Source organism: Pempheris klunzingeri, chromosome 3, assembly GCF_042242105.1.
Source record: "Pempheris klunzingeri isolate RE-2024b chromosome 3, fPemKlu1.hap1, whole genome shotgun sequence".
NCBI classification, from domain to species: Eukaryota; Metazoa; Chordata; class Actinopteri; order Acropomatiformes; family Pempheridae; genus Pempheris; species Pempheris klunzingeri.
Genome location: NC_092014.1, coordinates 1284802 through 1311266, shown reverse-complemented (window position 1 = coordinate 1311266; position 26465 = coordinate 1284802). Strand labels below are relative to the sequence as shown.

Below are 26465 nucleotides of genomic sequence, written 5' to 3'. Positions count from 1 at the left end.
AAAATGATTTTAGTGCGGCGTGTTTGAAGTGAGCGCATTAGAGGAGTCCCTGCTGACAGCTGGGCTGATGTGGTGTTTGGTGGCTGAAGGACTGGTGTCTTCAGTCACATCTCAGAGGCAGAGACAATAAAAAGAAAATACACTCCAGGTGTATTCAGTAAACTGCCTGACCTGTCTGTGACTTATCCCAAAGGATGAGTGAAGCAGTGGGTGGACTCATGGTCACAACCCACTAAGGTCTGAATCACAGTCCGTGTAAAGAAGCGTCCTCTGATTGGTCGGTATCAGTCTGTAAAGAAGCGTCCTCTGATTGGTCGGTATCAGTCTGTAAAGAAGCGTCCTCTGATTGGTCGGTATCAGTCTGTATAAAGAAGCGTCCTCTGATTGGTCGGTATCAGTCTGTATAAAGAAGCGTCCTCTGATTGGTCGGTATCAGTCTATAAAGAAGCGTCCTCTGATTGGTCGGTATCAGTCTGTATAAAGAAGCGTCCTCTGATTGGTCGGTATCAGTCTATAAAGAAGCGTCCTCTGATTGGTCGGTATCAGTCTGTATAAAGAAGCGTCCTCTGATTGGTCGGTATCAGCGATAACAGGTTACTAAAACTGTAAAATCAAAACCCTCTAAAGGAGCTTTTGGACAAACCAGGACAGCCGATGAGTTCACCTCGGCCTCAGGGACGTCTTTCACCATTTCAGTGTTTCATGGACCAAACAATTAATTGAGAAAATACTCTGCAGATTGATCAGTAATGAAAACAATCATTACATGCAGCCCTACACAGAAGTGAGAAGTGATCTCAAGTCTGTGCAGGTTGACTTTCATTGACATTACTGGAGAGAAAACATAAAGCAGGATTTGAGGTGAGCGAGCTGAAACGTGTGAGGACACAGACGAGGGCTTTTAAATCTTCCTTTCTTTACAGCTATTGTCTGCACACGAAGCAAAAAGGTCATTCGGTCGTCTTTCCCTCTGCACGATCCAGTCATCTGAGCTCTCTGTAACCCAGGACGCCCCACCTCAAAACCACATAACGTGCCCGCTGACTGGGTGCGACCCCTCGCCGAACGCCACGTTAACCTTGCGGCAAACGACTGCAATATTCTGGGACACAAAGAGGAGCGCTGTGGGAGGGGGATTTCCTGCCGCTGGAATCTGGAGCAGTGAGGGGATTATTCTTCCAGGGAGCCGGAGAGGAGGAGGTGAAGATGAAGAGAGATGAGGGGGGAGAGTGTGGAGGGGAGGATAAGCTGCTGAGCGAGAGGGGAGGTGGAGGGGAGGTGGAGGGGAGATGGAGGAGAGATGGAGGAGAGGTGGAGGGGAGGTGGAGGGGAGGTGGAGGGGAGATGGAGGAGAGGTGGAGGAGAGGTGGAGGGGAGGATAAGCTGCTGAGTGAGAGGGGAGATGGAGGGGAGGTGGAGGGGAGATGGAGGAGAGGTGGAGGGGGGGTGGTGGGGAGATGGAGGGGAGGTGGTGGGGAGATGGAGGGGAGCTGGAGGGGAGATGGAGGGGAGATGGAGGTGGAGGTGGAGGGGAGATGGAGGTGGAGGTGGAGGGGAGCTGGAGGGGAGATGGAGGGGAGCTGGAGGTGGAGGGGAGCTGGAGGGGAGCTGGAGGGGAGATGGAGGGGAGATGGAGGGGAGATGGAGGGGAGATGGAGGTGGAGGGGAGCTGGAGGGGAGCTGGAGGGGAGATGGAGGGGAGATGGAGGTGGAGGGGAGCTGGAGGGGAGATGGAGGGGAGGTGGAGGTGGAGGGGAGCTGGAGGGGAGGTGGAGGGGAGATGGAGGTGGAGGGGAGATGGAGGTGGAGGGGAGGTGGAGGGGAGGTGGAGGGGAGCTGGAGGGGAGATGGAGCTGGAGGGGAGGTGGAGGGGAGGTGGAGGGGAGGTGGAGGTGGAGGGGAGGTGGAGGGGAGGTGGAGGGGAGATGGAGGGGAGATGGAGGGGAGATGGAGCTGGAGGGGAGCTGGAGGGGAGCTGGAGGGGAGGTGGAGGGGAGATGGAGCTGGAGGGGAGCTGGAGGGGAGGTGGAGGGGAGATGGAGGGGAGATGGAGGGGAGATGGAGGGGAGGTGGAGGGGAGGTGGAGGGGAGATGGAGGGGAGATGGAGGAGAGGTGGAGGAGAGGTGGAGGGGAGGATAAGCTGCTGAGTGAGAGGGGAGATGGAGGGGAGATGGAGGGGAGCTGGAGGGGAGATGGAGGGGAGATGGAGGTGGAGGGGAGCTGGAGGGGAGATGGAGGGGAGGTGGAGGTGGAGGGGAGCTGGAGGGGAGGTGGAGGGGAGATGGAGGTGGAGCTGGAGGGGAGGTGGAGGGGAGATGGAGGTGGAGGGGAGGTGGAGGGGAGCTGGAGGGGAGCTGGAGGGGAGATGGAGCTGGAGGGGAGATGGAGGTGGAGGGGAGCTGGAGGGGAGCTGGAGGGGAGATGGAGCTGGAGGGGAGGTGGAGGGGAGGTGGAGGTGGAGGGGAGGTGGAGGGGAGATGGAGGGGAGATGGAGCTGGAGAGGAGCTGGAGGGGAGCTGGAGGGGAGGTGGAGGGGAGATGGAGGGGAGATGGAGGGGAGGTGGAGGGGAGATGGAGGGGAGGTGGAGGGGAGATGGAGGGGAGATGGAGGGGAGATGGAGGGGAGATGGAGGTGGAGGATAACTTCAGACTTGGACTTGCCTCAAATAACTTCAGACTTGATTTGAACTTGCCTAAACTTCTGACTCGACTCGACTGTGTCTTGAATAACTTCAGACTTGGACTTGCTCTGACAAACTTGAGGCTTGAGTTCAACCTGCACTGCGACTTGGCCTTCTGTCAGATAACTGGAATAACTTGAGACTTGTTTACATGCTGGACTTTTCTCCAATAATCAGAGGCTCTGACTTGACCTTGACTTGAACACGACACTCGAACAGATCGAAACAGAATCAACAGACTGAACTGGTCCAGAATAATAACTGGAGACTTGTTTACATGTTAGACTCAAACAGAATCAGCAGACTGAACTGGTCCAGAATAATAACTGGAGACTTGTTTACATGTTAGACTCAAACAGAATCAACAGACTGAACTGGTCTAGAATAATAACTGGAGACTTGTTTACATGTTAGACTCAAACAGAATCAGCAGACTGAACTGGTCTAGAATAATAACTGGAGACTTGTTTACATGTTAGACTCAAACAGAATCAACAGACTGAACTGGTCCAGAATAATAACTGGAGACTTGTTTACATGTTAGACTCAAACAGAATCAACAGACTGAACTGGTCTAGAATAATAACTGGAGACTTGTTTACATGTTAGACTCAAACAGAAGCAGCAGATTGTTTCAGACTCCGTCAGAGGAAATCAGTGTTTGAGTTTCTCTCCCTGATTTTGAGGCTTTCTGTGTTATTATCCAATATTATCTCCTCATTATCTCTGCTGATAAGCACCCTCATTAAGTGGGTCTAATTCCAGCACTTCAGTGTACACACACACACTCACACACACACTGAGTGAATTCCTCCAGGATGATAGATGCAGAGTGTGTGTGTGTGTGTGTGTGTGTGTGTGTGTGATACTGCCTACGCTTGACACTTATAAACTCCACTTACTGTGTGTGTTTGCGTCAGTGTGTGTTTTGTGTTCCTGTGTGTATACCAGCGAGACTGCCAATCCTCACACACTGCTAAAACTGTGTGTGTGTGTGTGTGTGTGTGTGTGTGTGTGTGTGTGTGTGTGTGTGTGTGTGTGTGTGAGTGAGTGTACGTCCTTATACTTGCTACATAGTGAGGACCAGAACATTTATGGCGCCACCATCACCTCCTCTACTCGACTTGACCTTTATGGTTTCCCATCAGGCATAGTTCCTGGTTCCAGGTACTTTTTTAGTTCCTCCTCGGCCGAGGTTCCAGTCGAGCCGACAATGTGACGTCACCAGACTGCAGGCCACTGATTGGCCAGGGAGTGACATCACTGGATGAGTCATGAGAGCGACTCGTTCACAAGAATCAAACCCTGCTGGAAACAGTTTTTATTATCTCTGTGAACGAGGTGAACGGCTCCACACAAACCAAACGCTCCAGGTCCTCAGCTGAGTTTGTGCCACACACTAATGACGTCACTGGAGTTTCGGGTCACCTTGCTATGACGACCCCACAAACCGAGTCGAGTCGAGCTAAAACTGTGTGATGGAGAAGCGGCATTATTTTTGAGAAGTGAGGACTTAGAAGTAGGTGTAGGTAAAGGTAAAGGTGAGGGGTCCTCACAACTTCAAAGGGCTGTTTGAGGCTGAAGACTTGAGTTTAAGGTCAGAATTAAGTGAAGTGAAGGGTTCTGTTGAAGGCCTGGGGACTGCATTATGTCAGTGAAGGTTCAGAAACATGATATGTTGATGAGCTGCTGCGTCACATCCACCTGTACGTACGGTACGGAAGGCCCCGGTCACTTTGAGGTAGCGCCTTGCGCCCTAGAGGAGCTGAATGAGTTTCCATTCACGTCCACTTTGACCCACATCGCTCCCGCCGCTCGGCTCGTTCTGTTCAGAGGAGGTCACGCTGGAATCAGGTCACCGGTCCGACTGCATCGGTCATCAGGGCGTCAAGCCTGCGAGATATCCAACCAACTCACACTGAGCACCGAGTGGGATCCATGAGCGTCCAGACGGCGCCGATGGCAACAGGAAGTGATTCACAACCTCTCCAGAGTCAACACGGACAGCAGAACGACACTGTGTCACCGACACTGACGGCTCAGCTTCACTCTTTCAGCTCCATCATCTGATTCAGTGATTCCCAAAGTGTGGGCGGCGGTCCCCTGGTGGGCCGTGTAGGCACTGCAGGAGGGCTGCTAGGTCTTTTACAATCAATCTATTACCGTATTTACCGGACTATAGAGCGCATCGGAATATAAGCCACACCCACTACATTTTAAAAGAAAAAAACATTTTTACATATATTAGCTGCACCAGACTATAAGCTGCAGATATATACGCTGTGAAATGAGATCTTTACACAGAAAGATTTTGTAAATGTTTACTTACAGACCTTAATGGTTTCCAAACGGTGGGGAAAAAGTAGCGGCTTATAGTCCGGTAAATACGGTAGTTTGAAGTTACCATGAAACATTTCTGACTGACAAACTGAAGAACAGAACTAATAAAACAAACCATGGGAATTAAAGTCTGTGTCATTCAATCATCTGACCGGTTTTTGTACGACCAATCAGATTGTGTGACCTGCAGTGTAGGTCAGGTTGGTGGGCATGAGGAGTGAGAGAGTGAGAGAGTGAGAGGGTGAGAGGGTGAGAGAGTGAGAGGGTGAGAGAGTGAGAGAGTGAGAGGGTGAGAGAGTGACGTTAGGCTGAGAAGATCAACACCACCTCCCATCTGTCAGGAATCCTAATCACAGTCTGTGATCCTAATCAGCAGAACAATAACAACAAAAGGTAAAACAAAGGTTTTTGATGGAGGATCAACCTCAACAAGCCAAACAGGACTTAACTAAAGCAGCCTAAAGCTGCCGTCAGCCCTCTCACCAGGTGAGCTGCAGGTAACACGATGTAACGTTCCCCAGCGTGTGTTCATACCCAGAGCATCAGGATAAACAGGCGCCTGAGTGAGCCTTGTGTTGGTGTCCCAGCCTGTAGCCTGGACACGGGCTCAACAGTCCTGCACCTCATCTGTTGCTTCACAGACTGGTACGTGTATGTGGATGGACTATCATACAGCTCCACGCTGACATAACTGGTTAGGTTCCTACGGTGCGAGAGCCGTTCGCTCATCCAACACCTGAAGGAGGAGAAACAACGTCCTCTTGTCTCTCTAATCTTGTGCAGATATAAAGAATAACTTGAGCGTGTGACTGCAAACTTGTGATGCCGTTAGTGTTTTCACTGTCTGAGCGTGAGCAGTGGTCCCAGAGGTGCAGCTCTGTGTGGCTGTGGTGTAGCTGTGCTGTGCTGGGAGCTGCACACAGGCCCGGCTCATGTCAGGGGAAACCTTGGCTGACGGCCTGGTTAAACAAAGCCTGGTCACGGCGCTCAGGCGTGGCCCGCGGTGGCATTCGCCTCTGCAGTGACGCCCGTCTGAAAAACAAGCAGGTGTGCATGCCATTCCTTATAGGGCAGCTTTGCACAGACAGACGGACAGAAAGGAAACAAAGAAAGCAAAGAAAGAAAGGCAGAGGCAGAGGGAGAGGAGGAACGAGGTCACCGGGCCGGGTTTCAGGCCCTGCTGTAGGTACTGTTGTCACGGCGCGTCACCTGCTCACATCAGACTCTTACTTTCTCCTCAGACGTGAAACTTCACACTGTAGAAACATCCGGCTGCATTATTCACACACAAAGGCCTGCAGGGAGGCTCCTGCTCCGTGACAGGAGGAAACATGAACATGAACCCAGTGTGGAGTCAAAACGACCTATTTTCTACTGTAGTCTGAAAACCTTCAGGTCACTTCGTCGATATGCTCCAGCTCTCATCGGTTGGGTCACGAGCAGACAAGCCTTCTTAATCCTGTAATAAACCACTAAAGGAGGACTGACAGGAGAGAGCACAAGAAGAAGAAGAAGAAAGTTGTGTTGACAGTGCAGAGAAGAGTGTGGAGGATGAACTGGTGGAATAATCAGGAGGAAGTCCATCCAGTCTTCCCCTGGTGGCATGAGGCCTCCGTCTGACACCCGGATGTGCATCGTGCCCCTCCTGCAGATGTTTAGCATTAGAGTCCTGCTGTAAGAGGTGTCAGCAGCAGCTCAACATCATACCGTACAGGTACAGCAGGTCGCTGCTAGCTAACGCGCTAACGCTAACTGCTGTTAATGGAGATTACCATCACACAGTAGTGCGTCGCCATAGTAACGTTACATCAACTTCTTATTTCTTTGCGGTAGCAGCAAACACAGCACAGATCCTCTCACGCTGCAGCTGGAGCTGATCTGACAGCGTCAACTCCTCTGGGGCCGCGCCAACGTGCCGCCTACGGTGCTGTTCTCACCGGAGAGACTGAAAACACAGTCAGGTGTAACACACAGGGTCAGTCAGGCTGTGTGCAAAAGACCGTACTATAGTACAAGTATTACAGTAAAATGAGCCTACAGCAGAAGTAGAACATTACATCACTAGCTTACCGTCTAATTACTATAGTGTAACGACGGCAATAAAACTATTTTAATTAATAGTAAGGTTAGAGAATGTGTACGTGGAGAGATATTATTTATCAGCCATGTCCATATATCTACAACAGGAAGTAAAAGCTACGTGTGAAAGTCTATTGAGACACAAACAAAGTGAGGTGAACAACAAGACGCAGCTGAAGCTCAGGCTGGATGTCGGCTGCACTGGCTTCACATCAGGTGTGACTCGGATCACGTGTGTCCTGCAGAGGAATGCGAGCAATGTGTCGAACCGGCTGCACACTCGTGTACAAACACACGGCGAGCTGCAGAGACACGAGCACATCTGTCGCTCGCTCTGCGAGGGGAAACATCCTTTAATTAGCCAAGGAAAGTGGAGATAAGAGCAGGAGAATTACTCAACGCTCCAGCGGGGATGGCGCACATGCCGCAGGCCTCAGGCCGCCACGTTACATCACATCCTTCACCACCCGAACACCTGAACACTCTTTTACATTTTTCACACTCCACCACATCTCTGGTCTTATGTAACTCACAGGTTGTTCCTTTTATTTCCAGACTGAGCGACCTCCTCTATTCTGTTACTGTCCAACACTTAACGCCCTATTTTTTACACATCCTGGTGTGTGAGTGACTGGTAGGTAGTAAAAGTGTTGGAACTGGTCCAGTAGATCACCTCAGCCAGCAGACACCAAACGGGCTGCAATGGCTGCAACGTGATCCTTTGGGACAACTGCACCTGATCACAGTAGGTCCACTAAAAGAGCTTGTTTGATCCACTGACAGGCTCAGAGTGTTATTCTAAGTGTGTGACAGCATCATGGAAAGGATCCCTACAGAGAGAGACCTGGAAGATCCTTTTGGTTTAACCACAAACAGCACACACACCAGACTACATTCACTAAAACAGGGATTTTAGAGAACAGGACACAGGAGCTGCTGCCTCCATCAGATAGTTCTTTTATTTTAACAGTTAGTTATTGTGTGCTACATAAATATTGTATTGGACTCCAGGTAACCCTTTAAAACACCAAAGTCACACAATAACACAAACTAACTATCTGATCGAGGCAGCAGAAGGTCAGGAACTCCTGTGTTCTGCAATGTAAAGTTAGTGTTTTTGTCAATGGAGTCTGGTGGCCTTCATATTTATAATGATATAACAGGTGATTCTGGTTATTGTGTTCCTGTGTTGAGTCCGAACTAGCCCCTTGAATACACTTAAGTCACATCAGCTTTCGCTCTCGTCCGCATCGACTTCCTTCAGTTTCAAATCAACACCACTGGAAGAAAATGGTGAGTGAGGCGCTGACAGGTCAGAGCCACAGAGAGCAGGCAGCATCACCAGACGCTCTGCCAAACTTTCCAAACATTTCAGACATCCTGCTTCCTGCATTCACATGAAAAACAGACCTGAGGCCTGTGTGTGTGTGTGTGTGTGTGTGTGTGTGTGTGTGTGTGTGTGTGTGTGTGTGTGTGTGTGTGTGTGTGTGTGTGTGTGTGTGTGTTACTGAGCTTGAACCAGCAGAGGGGAAATCCTCCAACAGCAGCGACCTACATACAAGTCAAATAAACAACGACCACCTGGAGCCTGAACACCTCTGCAGAGGAGGTTTGCAGACTGAGATGTTGTCCCATCACCATAAATAACCGTTAACGCATTTCATTTTCGTCACAACTGCTTGCTTCTCTGGGTGAGACGCAGTCTGTGCAGACGGTGTGTCAGCAGCCCCCCCCCCCCCCCCACCCCCTCACCGGGGTCCTGACACACCAAACCTACAACAAAGAACCAGCAGCAACTAAAGCCGACTGCTGCGTCGCCTGTGTGTTAAAAGCTGCACTTGAACACAACGCAAAGAGCAGAGCCAGTGACCACCTAGCACACTATAGACCTCCACTACACACACACACACACTATAGACCTCCACTACACACTGACACACTATAGACCTCCACTACACACTGACACACTATAGACCTCCACTACACACTGACACACTATAGACCTCCACTACACACTAACACACTATAGACCTCCACTACACACTGACACACTGACTAACTAGCACACACACACACACACTATAGACCTCCACTACACACTGACACACTGACTAACTAGCACACACACACACTATAGACCTCCACTACACACTGACACACTGACTAACTAACACACACACACTATAGACCTCCACTACACACTGACACACTGACTAACTAGCACACACACACACTATAGACCTCCACTACACACTAACACACTGACTAACTAGCACACACACACACTATAGACCTCCACTACACACTGACACACTGACTAACTAACACACACACACTATAGACCTCCACTACACACTAACACACTGACTAACTAACACACACACACACACTATAGACCTCCACTACACACTGACACACTGACTAACTAACACACACACACACACACTATAGACCTCCACTACACACTGACACACTGACTAACTAACACACACACACTATAGACCTCCACTACACACTAACACACTGACTAACTAACACACACACACACACTATAGACCTCCACTACACACTGACACACTGACTAACTAACACACACACACACACACTATAGACCTCCACTACACACTGACACACTGACTAACTAACACACACACACTATAGACCTCCACTACACACTAACACACTGACTAACTAACACACACACACACACTATAGACCTCCACTACACACTGACACACTGACTAACTAACACACACACACACACACTATAGACCTCCACTACACACTAACACACTGACTAACTAACACACACACACACTATAGACCTCCACTACACACTGACACACTGACTAACTAACACACACACACACACTATAGACCTCCACTACACACTGACACACTGACTAACTAGCACACACACACTATAGACCTCCACTACACACTGACACACTGACTAACTAACACACACACACTATAGACCTCCACTACACACTGACACACTGACTAACTAACACACACACACACTATAGACCTCCACTACACACTGACACACTGACTAACTAGCACACACACACACTATAGACCTCCACTACACACTGACACACTGACTAACTAACACACACACACACTATAGACCTCCACTACACACTGACACACTGACTAACTAGCACACACACACACTATAGACCTCCACTACACACTGACACACTGACTAACTAACACACACACACACTATAGACCTCCACTACACACTGACACATTGACTAACTAACACACACACTATAGACCTCCACTACACACTAACACACTGACTAACTAGCACACACACACTATAGACCTCCACTACACACTGACACACTGACTAACTAACACACACACACTATAGACCTCCACTACACACTGACACATTGACTAACTAACACACACACTATAGACCTCCACTACACACTGACTAACTAACACACACACACACACACTATAGACCTCCACTACACACTGACACACTGACTAACTAACACACACACACTATAGACCTCCACTACACACTGACACATTGACTAACTAACACACACACTATAGACCTCCACTACACACTGACACATTGACTAACTAACACACACACTATAGACCTCCACTACACACTGACTAACTAACACACACACACACACTATAGACCTCCACTACACACTGACACACTGACTAACTAACACACACACACACACACACTATAGACCTCCACTACACACTGACACACTGACTAACACACACACACACACTATAGACCTCCACTACACACTAACACACTGACTAACACACACACACACACACACACTATAGACCTCCACTACACACTAACACACTGACTAACACACACACACACACTATAGACCTCCACTACACACTAACACACTGACTAACACACACACACACACACACACACACTATAGACCTCCACTACACACTAACACACTGACTAACACACACACACACACACACACACTATAGACCTCCACTACACACTAACACACTGACTAACACACACACACACACACTATAGACCTCCACTACACACTGACACACTGACTAACTAACACACACACACACTATAGACCTCCACTACACTGTGTTCTGCACATGAGCTCAGCAGGATCGTGGCTGTATTTATAGCCGAGGCCGGACAGGAAGGAAGCCGAGCGGCAAACATCCTCCTGAGGCGGAGCGATCAGTGTGTAACCCGCTCACGCATGAATTCACCTCAATGGATCCTGGACATGGGCATCCCTGGACCCCCCCCAAACCCCCCAGGGCCAAAAACTGTTTTTATTTTGCCGTGTAATTGACCGACAGTAACGCCGTCATTTGGAGGTGGTCACTGCTCCTGATACGATTATAAACCAATAAACTAATGAAATGAATATCATAAACAGCAATAATAATACATATCATCATAAAATGGCCGCTGTGTGTCAAACTACATGTAGAATGATTATTCTGCTGCTGAGCCTGAAATAAACTGATCTTATTGTCATCAGTCCTCCTAAAGTCTGTAAACAATATCATCTAATTAAACTGGCAGATCAATTAAAAGAAGTTTCAGAACAGCCTGATCAATAAATCAGCGGGCCAGCGTCATTGATTAGCTTATTATTATCATTATTATTAATAATAATAATATTAGCCGATTCGTAACATGAAACTTTTATTTTTCACCTGTAAAATGTGGCTCTGTTCAAATCTTGGTCACAATTAGTCAGAACTGAAAGTGATTTCCTTCAAGTTAAAAACTGATCGATAACCGTTATTCTTTACAATACCAATTTAATCAACACAAAAAAAAACATTTCACATGATGCTAACGCAGCTAACAATGCTAACTGTGCTAACTGAGCTAGCACTGCTTACCCACCAGCCCCTGGGGGGGGGGGACCAGGGGGCGGGCGCCACCCTCCTGCAGAATGAGCGTGCACCTGGCCAGCAATCAGCCGACAGGTGGGACATGAGCCTCTGTGACGTGTAACGCCTGACAGCCAATCAGCAGCCTCGTTAGAGCTCAGCATGCTGCGTGCTCATTGGTTCCATGACGCTGATGAGATTTGCTCCTTCACCACCAAATGACGAGGTGTTTTCCATACGTGTCAGCCTACAGGTGATATCTACAGGTGTCCTCGCCACGTGTTTTAACCCTTAAACCACTAAATCAGCCTATAGAATCTAGTATTGGTCAGAAACAAAGACTTCTTCTCTTCTGGCCCTGAACCGACTGGATCTGTTCCTCTGTCTCCTCTCTCCACACCTTGTCTTTGTTTCTGGACAATAAACTTGCACTAATCTCCCCCATCTTGTGTGCCAGCTTCCTCCGTTTCCTCTTCCTGTTCCCTGAAGAGGATTACCGCAGACGCCATCGACAGGCAAGTCCGTCTGCCGCCGCGCTGCTTTCAAAAAAACGACGCGGCGGCAGCAGAACTAATGGATTTACAGCTGACATCAGTCTCTGATCAGCTCGCGGCTCAGTGGGAAGGAAAATTAAAAACCGGCCGGTGCTGCAGAGCGATGGTTTCAGCCCGTCTCTGCCTGCCTCCTTCACAACAACAGCCCTCAAACTGTGCGATTGGCTGCGCAGGTCGTGGTGAAGCTCAATGGTGCACAAATGCCACATAGAGCCACACGTCATTAACCCACAGGAAGTGGTTCCCTTTATGGACGCGCTGTCGGAGCGCCGCGGCCCACAATGACTCTGACTTATGTAACGTAGCACAGAGCGCTGATTTTATGAGACTGGAAAACACAGCAGAGCTCCAGTCAGGAAGAGAAGAGCTCCGACACACTCGGTGAGATCAGAGATCCTGGAAATGTCTGTGAGAGTCTGAGCCGGCCTCCAGAACCGGATCCAAACTGTCAGATCCAGCAGAATCAGACGCCTACGAACTCATCGCTTCCTTTTTCAGAGTGTCGATGTGCACCCAGGTGAAAACAACCAGACAGATTTAAGCACATGACTTTTATTCTAATACATTTTAACATTTATGGACTAAATTTGAGTTTTCTTCTGTCATTATTATCAGTTTTCAGGTGCAGTTCGGTTAAGTTTAGGGGGGACATCGACGTCAGTGCCCAAACTCAGGACTCTCTGTGACCTTTCAATGTAACAAGCCCACAGCCATCAAACACGCCTGAAACAGGAATCAATAAAACCCTGATTTTCCAGGACTTTTCCCAATAATTCATTAAAATAAAAGGTACATTTTGCTGACATGGTGAGTACAAACAGGCCTGAAGCAGAGGACCCGTCCTACGGAGGCTCAGTGGTCCAAACTGAGCGGAAAACACTGGAGTCCGCCAGGTTGGCTCCTGATATAAACTTACAGCTGACACATCGGCACGCCTACGTTTCGTGACTCAACTAGAACACGCACTGCATGTAAACGCAACTTCTATGTGTCCATTATCGGACAGCTAGCTGCAGCACGCCAATTGTGGGACACTTTCCAGCAGGCTGATACCCGGGGGTCCAAACCCCGGTGTCAGGTCGGGGTCGAGGCTCTGGAGGGTCCTGGTTGTGTTGTTTCTGCTCAATAAAAGAGAGCTTAAAGGATCCCGGGAAAATATCAAAATAATGTCAGGCACTGACTGTTAGCCACTGCTGTCCGATAATGGATCTCCTGCGCAGGGTTTTCTGCGCTGCACAGGTAATCGATCAGCAGCAATAAAACTACGTAGGCGTCAGTTGTATTAGTTATACACACAATAAGATCACAGTGTATTATAAAAGAAGTACTCCCAGTGAACACAGTTACCATATGAGAGGTCTAAAATCTCAAACCAGATCTAAACTGGTTAGCAAGCAACGCAGACATGATCAGTGGAGACAACATGGAGCGAAACCACCGTTCAAATATTCGGAGATTTTATATCTCCTTGCCTGACATTGGCACATGATTCTCAGTAGCACTATTTAGTACTGTTCTGGAAACACACGGGTCTTCCCTTTAATTCGGCTTCATAATAATGGAAAAAGCTTCTCGTTAAACAATAAAACTTGTAAATCTAAAACAATGTGCGTCACTCCGCGCTCAGACCAGCAAACAGCACAGCAGAGAGCGGCAGACAGCGCGAAGCTCCCCAAACTGTACGAATGTTACGGGGAAAGTGTGCCGGTTAGTGGGTCACACCAAAGCCGAATCAAAGAGTGGATCGTTCCCACTCCACCCAGGTCATTTCTGTTACTTTATCGGGAATACTCATTCGCCGATAAGCGATGAAACCATCAATTCCCATATTTTTCAATGCGGTTTGGCGCAGCCCTTCAAGAGGAAGCTAGCAAACAACACAACGTCCGACAATGGAATCCTCCGTGTTCGCGGGTGCTCACCTGCAGCTCGGCCCTCTCCACCTCCCACTGCGCCCTCTCCACCTCGAAGCGGGCCCACTCGTGCTGGAGAAAGTGTAAAATCCCCGGGATGTTGTACTGAGCCCTGGCCGCCTCTCCGCCCCCGAAGTCTCCGGGCTGCGGAGCTTTAACGCTCCCACCGCCGGGCAAGCCTGAGTTGTTGTTACTGAAGAACACACCGGGGCCCGCCTGCTCGTCCATGGCCGGACCGGGGCGACGCCGCTTCGGTTCGGTCCGGTGCTCTCAACCGCTTCGGGTAAATATCCTCCGGAGGGAAATGTAGTCCATCAACGGTCCGCCCGCTGGTCTGTGCTCCGGTCTGAGGCAGCTGTCAGACGGCGAGACGACCGACGAGATACCGGAAGGAACGCAAACATGGGACTTCCGGTCTGGATTTTCAAAATACAACCAACACATTAACGTCCACGAGCAGCGAAGTCCTGTAAATAATACAGTACATGATGAAAAATAAACTAAATAGAATCAAATAATGATAAGAGGAGGAAGAAGGAGACTGTAACAATACAAGAATATATGATAATAATAATAATAATAATATGTACCAAAGTATGAAGAACTTATTTTATAGGAAATCTGTGGTTATGTTGGAATCATCAGCCTCACAGGAGGGAAGAAACTAAATAGTGATTTTTAAATGGCCTGTAATAAGACTGCCGACCCGCCAGCGCCTGCAAGTGCATTCATTGTGCCCGACCGAAGTCCTCCACCAGGCTAACGCTAGCGAGCTAGTCATTTGAGCTGCGGCTCAGCGACAGACTCCCTGAGCTGAAGGATGACAGACAGCTCTCAGCTCTCAGGTTTACTGGACGTGCTGCAACAGACGGCGACCGCAGCAGCTGTTTAGTGAGCTACTCCGTTTGGACAAAGCACAGCTAACGAGCCCAGTGAGCAGGAGCTAAAGCTAAGCTAAAGCTAAAGCTACAGTGCTGGAGAAGTTTGCGATGCGACTATTTGCTGGAATTGTTCCGCCATAGAAAATAGTCCGTGTTCGTGTCTTCTGACACTCTTTCATTCTTCAGCTGCGGCTCTAAAAAATATATTCAGACAACAAAACAGACAGCGGAACAAAAGCTGATCTCTTTTTTCCTGTGATCACCTATGATCACCTATGATCACCTATGATCACCTGTGCCCTGAACCCTCTCACACGATTGGCAAATCAAAGCTGCTCGTCATGGAAACAGTCTGAGGAAACATTTGGAGCCAAATACAGTTTAGTTTATCATGTGCAGAATGAAGCAGTTCCCCTTCTTCTCCTCCTCCTATGTCTTCTCCTCCTCTGTCTCCTCCTCCTCTATCTCTCCCCCCACTTCTTTCTCCCTCTCCTCCCCCTCTCATTCTCTTCCTCCCTCCTCCTCCCCCACTTCCTCCTCTTTCTCCCTCTCTTCCACCTCCTCTTTCTCTCCCTCCCCCCTCTCTCCTCCCCCTCCCCCTCCTCCCTCAGCTGATTGGCTCCCTCTCTGCAGCCATGTGCTCATCAGCTGATGCAGCGCAGCCGCGTCTATTTAACTGAGCTCACACACTCACTCACTCCCTCTCTCACCCTCTCTCTCCCACACTCACCCTCTCTCTCTCTCTCCCTCCCTCCCGGTCAGGATGCCTCCGTTTGATAAAACTCCGCTGCAGAACCAGAACAAACCCTTCAAGCAGCGGAAAAGCTTCGGTAAATGTTCAGACAGCAGAAACAGAGAGAGAAAGGTTTGACTCCCTGACCACTTATCTCCTTCTTCTTCTTCTTCTTCTTCTTCTTCTCCTCCACAGCCACGCGGAAGCAGGAGGTGGCAGGAATCCGCTCCAAGTTCCCCAACAAGATCCCGGTGAGTGTGGGGGGGGCACACACGGATCCCACAGTTCTTACCTGTCCTCACCTGTCCTCACCTGTCCTCACCTGTCCCACCTGTCCTCACCTGTCCTCACCTGTCCCACCTGTCCCACCTGCCGACCTCAGGTGATCATTGAGCGCTACGACCGGGAGAAGTTCCTCCCCCCGCTGGACAAGACCAAGTTCCTGGTGCCGCACGAGCTCACCATGACCCAGTTTGTCACCATCATCAGGTAAAGTCCTCAAAGGTGCCGGGGGGGCTGCAGATGTTTGGGATGTGACTATTTGCTGGAATTGTTCCGCCATAGAAAATAGTCCGTGTTTGTGTCTTCTGACACTCTTTCATTCTCTAAAATCTATTCAGACTAGAAAACTAAAGCTGATCTGTTTTGTCCACCTGTGGAGGTGCAGGGAGGAAGAGGAGGAGGAGGAGGAGGAGGAGGAGGGTAACTCCTGGGGAAGTGGGACACCTGTATTTTTGATCATGATGCTCCACAACATTAAACTTGTGATGGAGGAAGAAACAGTTGAAGCATTAAACTGTTGAAGTGAAGAACTGAATCCAGTTCTATGAACATAATAATCTTGTTTCTATTAGTTCAGGTCAAAACTCTTTAACATGTGACTTTCAAATGTGGAACTGTTAAAGTGGATCGAACTTTAGATTAGATATTGTTTATTGATCCCTCAGTGGGAAAGTTTGCTGTTACAGCAGCTCAAGGGGAAACAGCCAAAAGGACACAGTTAAAGAAAGAGAAAATGAAATAGCTATAATATATACAGAGGAAAAACCTGTATACACAGAAACAACAGGGTGAGGTCATCTTTAGACAAAAGATCCTTTTAGTGTGTAAACAGACTAAAGATGAGTGATCAGATGTCGGGGGCCTCTGAACCAAACCTCATTCATAAAGTCGTCCATTTTAAGTCTGTTTGGCTGCTTGTTGTTGGTCACCATGACGCTGCACAAACTCCTCAATGATAGTTTTCAGATAACTGGACGTCTTCACTCTTAAAGAGAAGCTCTCACCTGCCTGCCCACCTGTAAGACATCAGGTGACCAGTGTGGCAAACAGCCACAGTCACCACATTATTAGTAGTAGTAGAAGAAGAAGAGTTAAATACGCCAAGCAGCGTCTGAGGGATGATCAGTAAAGTTCCCTCCTCGTCCTCTAAAGCCTGTGACTCTCTCACTGACGGGGCTGCAGCTGACCGTCGTTGATTGATTATTGATTAGTTGTTTGTTTTTTGTGGCTCATTTTAAAAGAATGTTGTTGCTGTAGCTTCTAAACAAACTGCAGAGATCCTTTATGAAGCTTATTTCTGATCCAAACATGCGATTAATTTATTTATTATCACTAATATTCTATCATCATCATCAGTTTACTGTCGGAGGAGGAAAACCAGGAAATATTCACATTCAAGGAGCTCGAATAAGAATTCTTCTCAAACCAATGAATCAAACTAGTCTGATTGATCACTGCAGCTTTTAGAGACATCACTGTTTTATTTCTATAAGAATAAAAGCAGCTGATTGAGGATCAGCCTCCTGTAGGAACAGTTTTTTTTAGTTCCCTCCACGTCTCTGAGCAGGTTCCTCTTTTCTGTCTTGGTCACGATGACGCAGCAGAAAGTCTGTCGTAAATAAACTGAAGGTGAGGTGATGAGTCACACGAGGACAAAGCATCACATGAAGAAGAAGAAGCTCGCAGGACGTTACAGCGACTCCACAAACCTTCCTGTTCTAATCAATATAATGAACTATAATTAAAGTCACTGACGGATGTGCTCGACCTGACGCTGGTTCACTAAAGTGTTTCTGCTGGTTAAAGCTTGTATTGTTTGAAATCCCCCTAAAAACCAATCGACTTGACTGACTGGAGCGTCTGTGGATCGGTCGGCTGGTTTAGTTCCAGGAGTGAACGGTGTGTCAGACCCAGAAGATACAAACCCTTCTTTCACACAGACTGTGACTCTGAACACGGCCTCATTTTCTCTAAGCGATGCATTGTGGGACGATGGCGTCCGTCGGCACAAAAAGGCAGGGTTTATGTGAGCGCACATACTTTAAATGCTCGGAATTATGAATGGAATCTGGTGTGCGGCAAACCCAGGCGGTAACGAGCCTCCGTCCTCTGCCCCCCAGGAACAGGATGGCTCTGCTGCCCACTCAGGCCTTCTACCTGCTCATCAACAGCAGCGGGCTGGCCAGCATGTCCCTCACCATGGCTCAGGTGTACAAGGACCACCAGGACGAGGACGGCTTCCTCTACATGACCTACGCCTCGCAGGAGATGTTCGGACACTGACCTCCTGCTTCACGTTTTATCTGCTGAGAGAATCTGCTGTAAATAGAAAAAATCCTTTTGTGTGTATATTGATGATTGTTGTTCATGTTTTAATTTAAAGTTAATGTGGATCTAATAAATCTGAAGTCCAGATGTTTAAGTCAAAGCTTCTCCTAGTTAATGTTAGAAGCTGAACCAGGGTTCAGTCTCTGCTCTGTTCCTGAGAGAAGGGTTTCCTGTCTGTGTGCTAACGCTGTGTGTTCTACATACCCTGCCTGGACCTTCAGCTCTGAGAACAGCTCACCTTCACCTTCACCTTCACCGTGGCATCGTTTCAATAAGCTTCTGCTGGGTCACAACATTTGTTTCCATCCAGCGCTGCATTAACTGATGCACCCATCACTCTGGATCTAAGTCCTCCAGAGGGTACTGCTGTTTGAGCTGTCTGTCTCTCTGTCTCTCTCTCTGTGTCTCTGTCTGTCTCTCTCTCCGTGTCTCTCTGTCTCGCTCTCGGTCTCTCACTCTGTCTCTCGCTCTCTGTCTTTGTCTCTCTCTCTCTCTCTCTCCCCCCTACAGAAGCCGCCCACATTGATCCTGGGTCTGTTCCAGGTTTCTTCCTGTTAAAGAGGAGTTCTTCCTCCTAATCTAATCTCTGATGCTCTGTGGGGATTCTTGAATCCTTCATGTTGAACTCCTGAATCTTTGGTCTCTCTCTAATTAAAGAGTTTGGTCTGAGCTGCTCTTCATAGGAAGAGTCTGGAGATAATGTTGTTGTGATTTGACGCTATATAAATAAAGATTGACTGATGGAACAGAGTAAATCTGGACTCAGACCACATGACCTTCCTCCAGAGTCCAGTCTTTATGCTCCCGAGCAAATTTATGTAGACAGCTCCAGTTCACAACAGAGTTCTCTCCAGACTCTTCCTATGAAGATCAGGTCAGACCAAACTCTTTAATTAGAGAGAGACCAAAGATTCAGGAGTTCAACATGAAGGATTCAAGAATCCCCACATGAGCGTCAGAGATTATATTAGGACACAGTGGAGGAAGAACTCCCCTTTAACAGGAAGAAACCTGGAACAGACCCAGAGAGACAAACCAGTGACTACAGCACTAACAACAGGAGTGACTAATTAGCAGTAGGTTAATACTGAAAAACAACTGAAGCCTTTTAGTGCTCTCAGTGATCTCCTCTGTGGTTTTCTTTGCTTGCTGCAGGCCAATAATTTGACCCTCCTGAAACAGATTAACATCCACGACCACCGGGTGTCTTCTGACGTGGTGGTTTAAGACGAGAGAAGCTGCTCACAGCACCAGCTGGGGTTAAAGAAGTTGTTTCCATCGCTGCAGTAATCATCCAGTGGAAGGCTCTTACCTGTTCACCTCACCTACAGGCAGCGTGTAACTTTATCTGATGTTTGCTGCACAGATGATCAGTCAAGGCAGCTGATGACTACAGAGTTCATCCTGGTAGAGAGGCGGTCGTCGTGTTTTCCTCTCAGATCTCTTCGGTTCCATCTCATGAAGACAAACTACACTCTGTTTATTCACCATGTATCTCGTAGGGACCACCAGCTCTGTAAAATGATTAAACTGGTCTTCTAGCGGTTTCTCTCGCTGTCTGAAGAGGATTCAGATGGTCTGATTAAGTCAGACTGTCGGAGCTCCGCTGACTGGAGCTTTGGATCAAATGAAAGCTGGTTCAGTTCCTGTTTCACTGAGTTCTCACAGGTCCGGTCCTGCTGCTGTCCCCTCGGTGGGACTCCAGGTGGCAGCAGAGATCCACCAAACAGGTTCTGTTTATTTCACATGTTTCAGCTGTTAGTCCTGAAGACCAGCAAAATAATGACCTTAGAATAAAGAGAAGCTTGATCAAAATAAGGAGAAAAATGAGAATTTATCAAAACAAGAGAGAAAATGTAGTAATATAATGGAAAACTTTCTGAAAATAATGAGTCAGTGGAGCGTTTCTGAGGGAGGAGGAGGAGGAGGAGGAGGAGGAGGAGGAGGAGGAGGAGGAGGAGCCATCATCATCCAGTCTGTTCTCTGCACCTCCATCACTGTCTGGTTTGGATCAGCCACCAAACAGGAGAAGGTACAGACTGCAAAGGACAATCAGGTCTGCAGGGAGGAGAACTGGACCTGGACCTGTCCAGGGTCAGGAGGAGGGCAGGTAACATCTCTGCAGACCCCTCACCCCCCACACAGAAACTCTTTAGACTCCTCTACAGACCACTGTACGCCCAGACCAGCAGACACAGAGACAGTTTGTTCCCCTGATGAACTCTCACTAGTCTCTCAGACTCAGGATCCACAATAGTCCCACACCTGCCTCCACTGAATGTGCTGTTGTTGTTATGAGGACTTATATTGTTCTGTTCTTAGTCTTATTGTTGTTTATTTCTAATTATTATTATTATTTCTTACTGTACACAGAGAGACAAGTTGCACCGGAGTCAAATTCCTTGTTTGCTTGTACAAACTTGGCCAATAAAGTTGATTCTGAGGAGGAGGAGGAGCTTAAGGTCACCTCTAAAGGTTACAGGAAGCCGCTGATCTCTCAGTGTAGATGAAACTATGGAACTACTCCATAAAGGAGTTAAAATGAGCTCAACCTCAAACATCTGCAGCAGTAAAAACACATGATGTTAAACCAGAAACACCAGACCCAGAAAACCCTGTGTAACTGAAGCAAAGGGTCCGAACACGTGGCAGTAAATAGGTGAAACACTTGTCACGTCCAGAGGGAGGATGTAGCCGTTCTGTGATGGAGTCGTTACTTCCTCCTTCAGACTTCAGCCGTTAGAGGAGTTTAGAGTTTCCTCCCTCGTCCCCTCAGAGCTGCAGAGAGGTTCAGATGATCATTTACGCTCCATTAACCGTAATGGAGTTAACAAAACTGATTACGTCTGCTGAATCTCCAGCAGCAGCCTCACAGAGCGGAGACTCCTCCTCCTCATCATCATCATCATCATCATCATCAGGCTGCCATCACGCAGACGTCCACAGCTTCATATGTGGGGATCTGAGTCTGTCTGACTTCTTTTAGGTTCGTTTTCCATCATGTGTCCTTAGATAAGGTTGCTGATAAACAGTTCTCATGTCTGGTCCCTCTGTGTCCACATCCTGGTGTGTGAGTGACTGGTAGGTAGTAAAAGTGTTGGAACTGGTCCAGTAGATCACCTCAGCCAGCAGCCACCAAACGGGCTGCAATGGCTGCAACGTGATCCTTTGGGACAACTGCACCTGATCACAGTAGGTCCACTAAAAGAGCTTGTTTGATCCACTGACAGGCTCAGAGTGTTATTCTAAGTGTGTGACAGCATCATGGAAAGGATCCCTACAGAGAGAGACCTGGAAGATCCTTTTGGTTTAACCACAAACAGCACACACACCAGACTACATTCACTAAAACAGGGATTTTAGAGAACAGGACACAGGAGCTGCTTGTTTACCCCTGCTTTGTCTGATTAGTTTGTTCATCTTATTGTGTGACTTCTGTGTTTTAAAATGTTAATTTGGATCCAAAACAATATTTGTGTAACACACATTAACACAAACAAAGAAACTGAACCGAAGCAGCGGTAGACCAGGACCTCCCATGTTCAGTGAGATAAAATTACTGTTTTTGTCAATGGAGTCTGGTGGCTTTCAGTGACTGAACACGCAGGATAAAAACAGGCTAAGCGGCTGTTTAGTTTTGGGAGAAACTTTGTTTAATGGAGTCAGAGGTTCTGCTTAATGTCCCGCTGACCGCAGGCCTCTGGAAAGCCAATCGCTGCAGTTAATGAAGCCTGTTGTTGTGCAGCTGTAATGGTCCGAACTTCAGACTCATTACGCTCGTTTGGGAAATGGGTTTTGTTTTACTCGTCAATTACCGGCGCTGCCGAGGGGGAGGAAGTCAGGGGGGGGGGGTGAAGTTCTACGTTAGAGATCTTTACTCCTTCACCTCAGTTCCCCCAAAAGTCTGTTCTGTCTGGTCTGTTCTGTTCTGTTCTGTCAGTTCTGTTATGTTCTGTTCTGTTCTGTCTGTTCTGTTCTGTCTGTTGTGTTCTGTTGTGTTCTGTCAGTTCTGTCTGTTCTGTTCTGTTCTGTTCTGGTCTGTTCTGTTCTGTTCTGTTCTGTTCTGTCAGTTCTGGTCTGTTCTGTTCTGTTCTGTTCTGTCTGTCTGTTCTGTCTGTTCTGTTGTGTGTTCTGTTGTGTTCTGTCAGTTCTGTCTGTTCTGTTCTGGTCTGTTCTGTCTGTTCTGTCTGTTCTGTTCTGTTCTGTCTGTTCTGTCTGTTCTGTTCTGTTCTGTCTGGTCTGTTCTGTCTGTTCTGTTGTGTTCTGTTGTGTTCTGTTCTGTCTGTTGTGTTCTGTTCTGTTCTGTTCTGTTCTGTCAGTTCTGTTCTGTTCTGTTCTGTTCTGTTCTGTCTGTTCTGTTCTGTTCTGTTCTGTTCTGTCTGTCTGTTCTGTCTGTTCTGTTGTGTTCTGTTGTGTTCTGTCTGTTCTGTTCTGTTCTGTCTGTTCTGTTCTGTCTGTTCTGTTCTGTTCTGTTCTGTTCTGTCTGTCTGTTCTGTCTGTTCTGTTGTGTTCTGTTGTGTTCTGTCTGTTCTGTTCTGTTCTGTCTGTTCTGTTCTGTCTGTTCTGTCAGTTCTGTCTGTTCTGTTCTGTCTGTTCTGTTCTGTTCTGTTCTGTCTGTTCTGTTCTGTTCTGTTCTGTTCTGGTCTGTTCTGTCTGTTCTGTAATATATATAATACACCTGTGTAATGTTTTCTACATCTCTCATGTTATTCTCAGTCTAATGCAGCTTAAATGATTCTAATATTAATGTATAAAACAATCAATAATATCAACCACAGGTTAATGACACTCCATCAGTCGTTTCCATGACGACACGCTGACGTCTGTGGGCTGAAGATACAACATTTCATCGTGTGGACGTCGTGCTCGTCTGTATTCAGGGAGGAAAAGTGGCTCCGTCCTTATTGATATTCACCCAACACTTAACATTTAAACTTGATGAGCCATTTACAGACATTAAAATGTCCCATTTAACCTGCGGCTCATTAAAAGTTCATGTGTTCCCTTCACGGCGCTGCAGGAAGGAGCTTTAAATATTCATGGCAGGCCGACGCTCACCTCCACAGGACCGACTCCGTCCTTGTTTGGCTTCAGCTTCTTCCTCCTCGTCTGCTTTGTTGTCCTCCTCCTCCTCCTCCTCCTCCTCCTGTCTGGACACAGCGGGTCACAGCAGAGGTTAGAAAGTTGTGTTTGAAACCAGGAAGTTGCACATTTAATCTGTCGGCTGCTGGAGGAAGTTTAGTTTTCTTTTTTCTTCATGTGTGAAGGAAAATTAAATTAGCAGCTTCAGACGATCGTGTTTGTGACTCTGATGCTGCTAAACTGTAAATCAGTCCTGTTTTCTTTGCTAACGTGTGAACGTGTTAGCTGGCATTAGCTGCTGTTAGCTGGCGTTAGCTGCTGTTAGCTGGCGTTAGCTGCTGTTAGCTGGCATTAGCTGCTGTTAGCTGGCGTTAGCTGCTGTTAGCCGGCATTAGCTGCTGTTAGCTGCTGTTAGCTGGCATTAGCTGCTGTTAGCTGCTGTTAGCTGGCATTAGCTGCTGTTAGCTGGCATTAGCTGCTGTTAGCTGGCGTTAGCTACTGTTAGCTGGCGTTAGCTGCTGTTAGCTGATGTTAGCTGGCATTAGCTGCTGTTAGCTGGCATTAGCTGATGTTAGCTGGCATTAGCTGATGTTAGCTGGCATTAGCTGCTGTTAGCTCCTGTTAGCTGGCATTAGCATCTCCAGCTCTCGTGGGAAATCTACGTACACAAGAAGTCCAACAGTGATCCTGATGTCGTTACAGTTTCATGGAGTTTTAGCCCAATGACACCAAAAATAATCTGCCTACCTCGACTTTAATGTCAAATAATCTCCAAGACTTTGCCTCTGTCATGTTTCTCTCTTAATCGTTCAGCTGCTCCCAGTTTTGAGGGACGTTCAGACCAAAGAAGTGGCTTTTAATTTTACTTTTTTTGTACTTTATTATATTCTTATTATGCGGCTTTAGTTTTGCCTACCTTTATTTTTCTTTTAATAATGTGCCTGGTTTTTACACGCCTCTTTGCTGCTCACATGTACCTTAAATTGCCCCCTGGGGACAAATAAAGTTTTCTTGAATCTTGAATCTTGAATCTTACACTTTTTAAAAATGAACAACCAGTGGAGCCCCGTCCACAACAGCTCTTATCTATAAACGGTGAGAAGAGTGAATTCCCATTGATCTTCACTGACATTTCTGTGTTAGCTTGTGTTATGTCGAGTAGCTTCATTTCATGCAAGCGTTACTGAAAACATAAAATACTTCAGAAATGAAGCCAAATAAATGTGTTGCGCCGTCTATTACCTCATAATCTAATAAACTTCATTAGTAATTTAAAAACGAAGAAAAGCATAACTCTGTAGTTTGGTGTCAGTGTTTATCGAACCTTCTGACAACTTACCAAAAAAATTAAATATCAATTTGCATATATGAGTTTTAATTTTTGCTACATTCTGCATTTTTGTGCAATTTATTGCTCACAGTTTGTTCACCTTAAACAAACAGAGTTATTATACTATTTAATAGATAATTACTATAATATAATGTACTCTAATATAATGAAACATAACATAAAGGAAGTGTAATGTGCTGCCTCTGGGAGTTGATGCTCCTGCAGCTCCTCGCTGCCTCTGCAGGGGGCGCTGTGGCTCCAGGCAGCAGGCCGTCGTCCCAGCATCCTCTGCTCTCTGTGAGGAAGTCTCTGAGGAACAACTGTGTTTACACTGAGAGGACGAGACCTCCATAACTCCATCAACAGAAGCACGTTAATGTTTTCACGTCTCAGGTGTTCAGCTGCAGCCTCTTCTGGGGAGTTTAAGGGAGTCGGAGTCGATTCGAACAGCAAACCACACTGAGAGAGCAGCCTAGATTCATCTAAACGACTCCAGCGTCTCTGCAAAGTGATAGAAAACAGCTCGTTGTGCTGGTGGGGCATTCATTTCACACAGTTCAAGTGGAAGCACACAGCGTTTCTGCTCTGACTTAATTGATTTGCAGTGAATGTTGATCCCACAGTGTGAAGGCAGGCTCACACAGGAAGCACGTCCACCATCGTGCAACCAAAACAGGAAGCACTTTTATCTTTAGCTATCGGTAGCTATCCCCATCAGCTAACCCCTGATGAAGGACGAAACAAACCCACATGATGCTTATTGAGACTAATGAACAATCTTAGCAAAGCTCCTTTATCATCAGAGGCCTTGGAGGATGAAGCTGTTGATGTTTTGACTCAGGGGTTGGCAAGCTAACAGCTAACACTCTCCGGACGGGCTGTGACTCATCAACCCTCCCTGCACATTGAGAATTTCCCCCTATGGGGGATCAAATAAAGAAAAGTCTAACATCATATGGCACAGCCTTAGCCACAATTAGCATCCCAGCTGAGATCACAGCTAACATGGAGTACAGATGCACCCCGCTACCCAAGCTAGCTCGCCAGCGCTAGTGCTAGTGCTAGCTGCTGACGTCTCCTCCGCAGCCCCACCCTCTCGTCCACTTCTTGGAACATCAACCTGCCTTTACAGCACGTTTGCATCTGCAGAAAGACAACAACCTCCAACAGTGTGCTCTGTTCTCCACGTCTTGGATGTCATTTAATCTCTCCTGAGCTCTCTGATGATGAAAGCCTTTGTCCTCTTTTCCTCTCTCTTCTCCGCTTCCTGTTGACATGGCCGAGAGCAGACCAGCGCCCAGCGTAACAGAAACTGTGGTGATGCAATCTGACCTCCATGAACCCCCCCCCAACCCCCCCACGCTCGCT

General features: G+C 47.6%; 2 protein-coding genes across 2 annotated transcripts in view; one reads left to right on the top strand and one right to left on the bottom strand.

Moving 5' to 3' along the window:
• Nucleotides 1-14768, bottom strand: part of strn (striatin, calmodulin binding protein) — a 46628-nt gene extending 31860 nt beyond the window's left edge. Inside the window, exon 1 of the mRNA XM_070855418.1 lies at nt 14471-14768. Coding sequence (XP_070711519.1) covers nt 14471-14689 — 219 coding nt within the window. The 5' untranslated portion in view covers nt 14690-14768. The remainder of the gene's footprint in view (nt 1-14470) is intronic.
• A 64-nt stretch (nt 14769-14832) lies between these two features.
• Nucleotides 14833-18642, top strand: map1lc3c (microtubule-associated protein 1 light chain 3 gamma). The gene is made up of 5 exons (XM_070827968.1): nt 14833-14875; nt 16105-16172; nt 16271-16326; nt 16458-16564; nt 18478-18642. The coding sequence occupies exons 2-5, from the start codon at nt 16106-16108 to the stop codon at nt 18638-18640; spliced, it is 393 nt and encodes a 130-aa protein (XP_070684069.1). The 5' UTR covers nt 14833-14875; nt 16105; the 3' UTR covers nt 18641-18642.
• Nucleotides 18643-26465: the final 7823 nt, after the last annotated feature.

Bases quoted from the DNA above. Each gene is read 5' to 3' on its own strand.
- map1lc3c (XM_070827968.1), top strand. From the start codon at position 16,106: ATGCCTCCGTTTGATAAAACTCCGCTGCAGAACCAGAACAAACCCTTC. The intron at 16,173-16,270 runs GTAAATGTTCAG...TCTCCTCCACAG, and splicing joins CAAGCAGCGGAAAAGCTTCG to CCACGCGGAAGCAGGAGGTG. The intron at 16,327-16,457 runs GTGAGTGTGGGG...TGCCGACCTCAG, and splicing joins AGTTCCCCAACAAGATCCCG to GTGATCATTGAGCGCTACGA.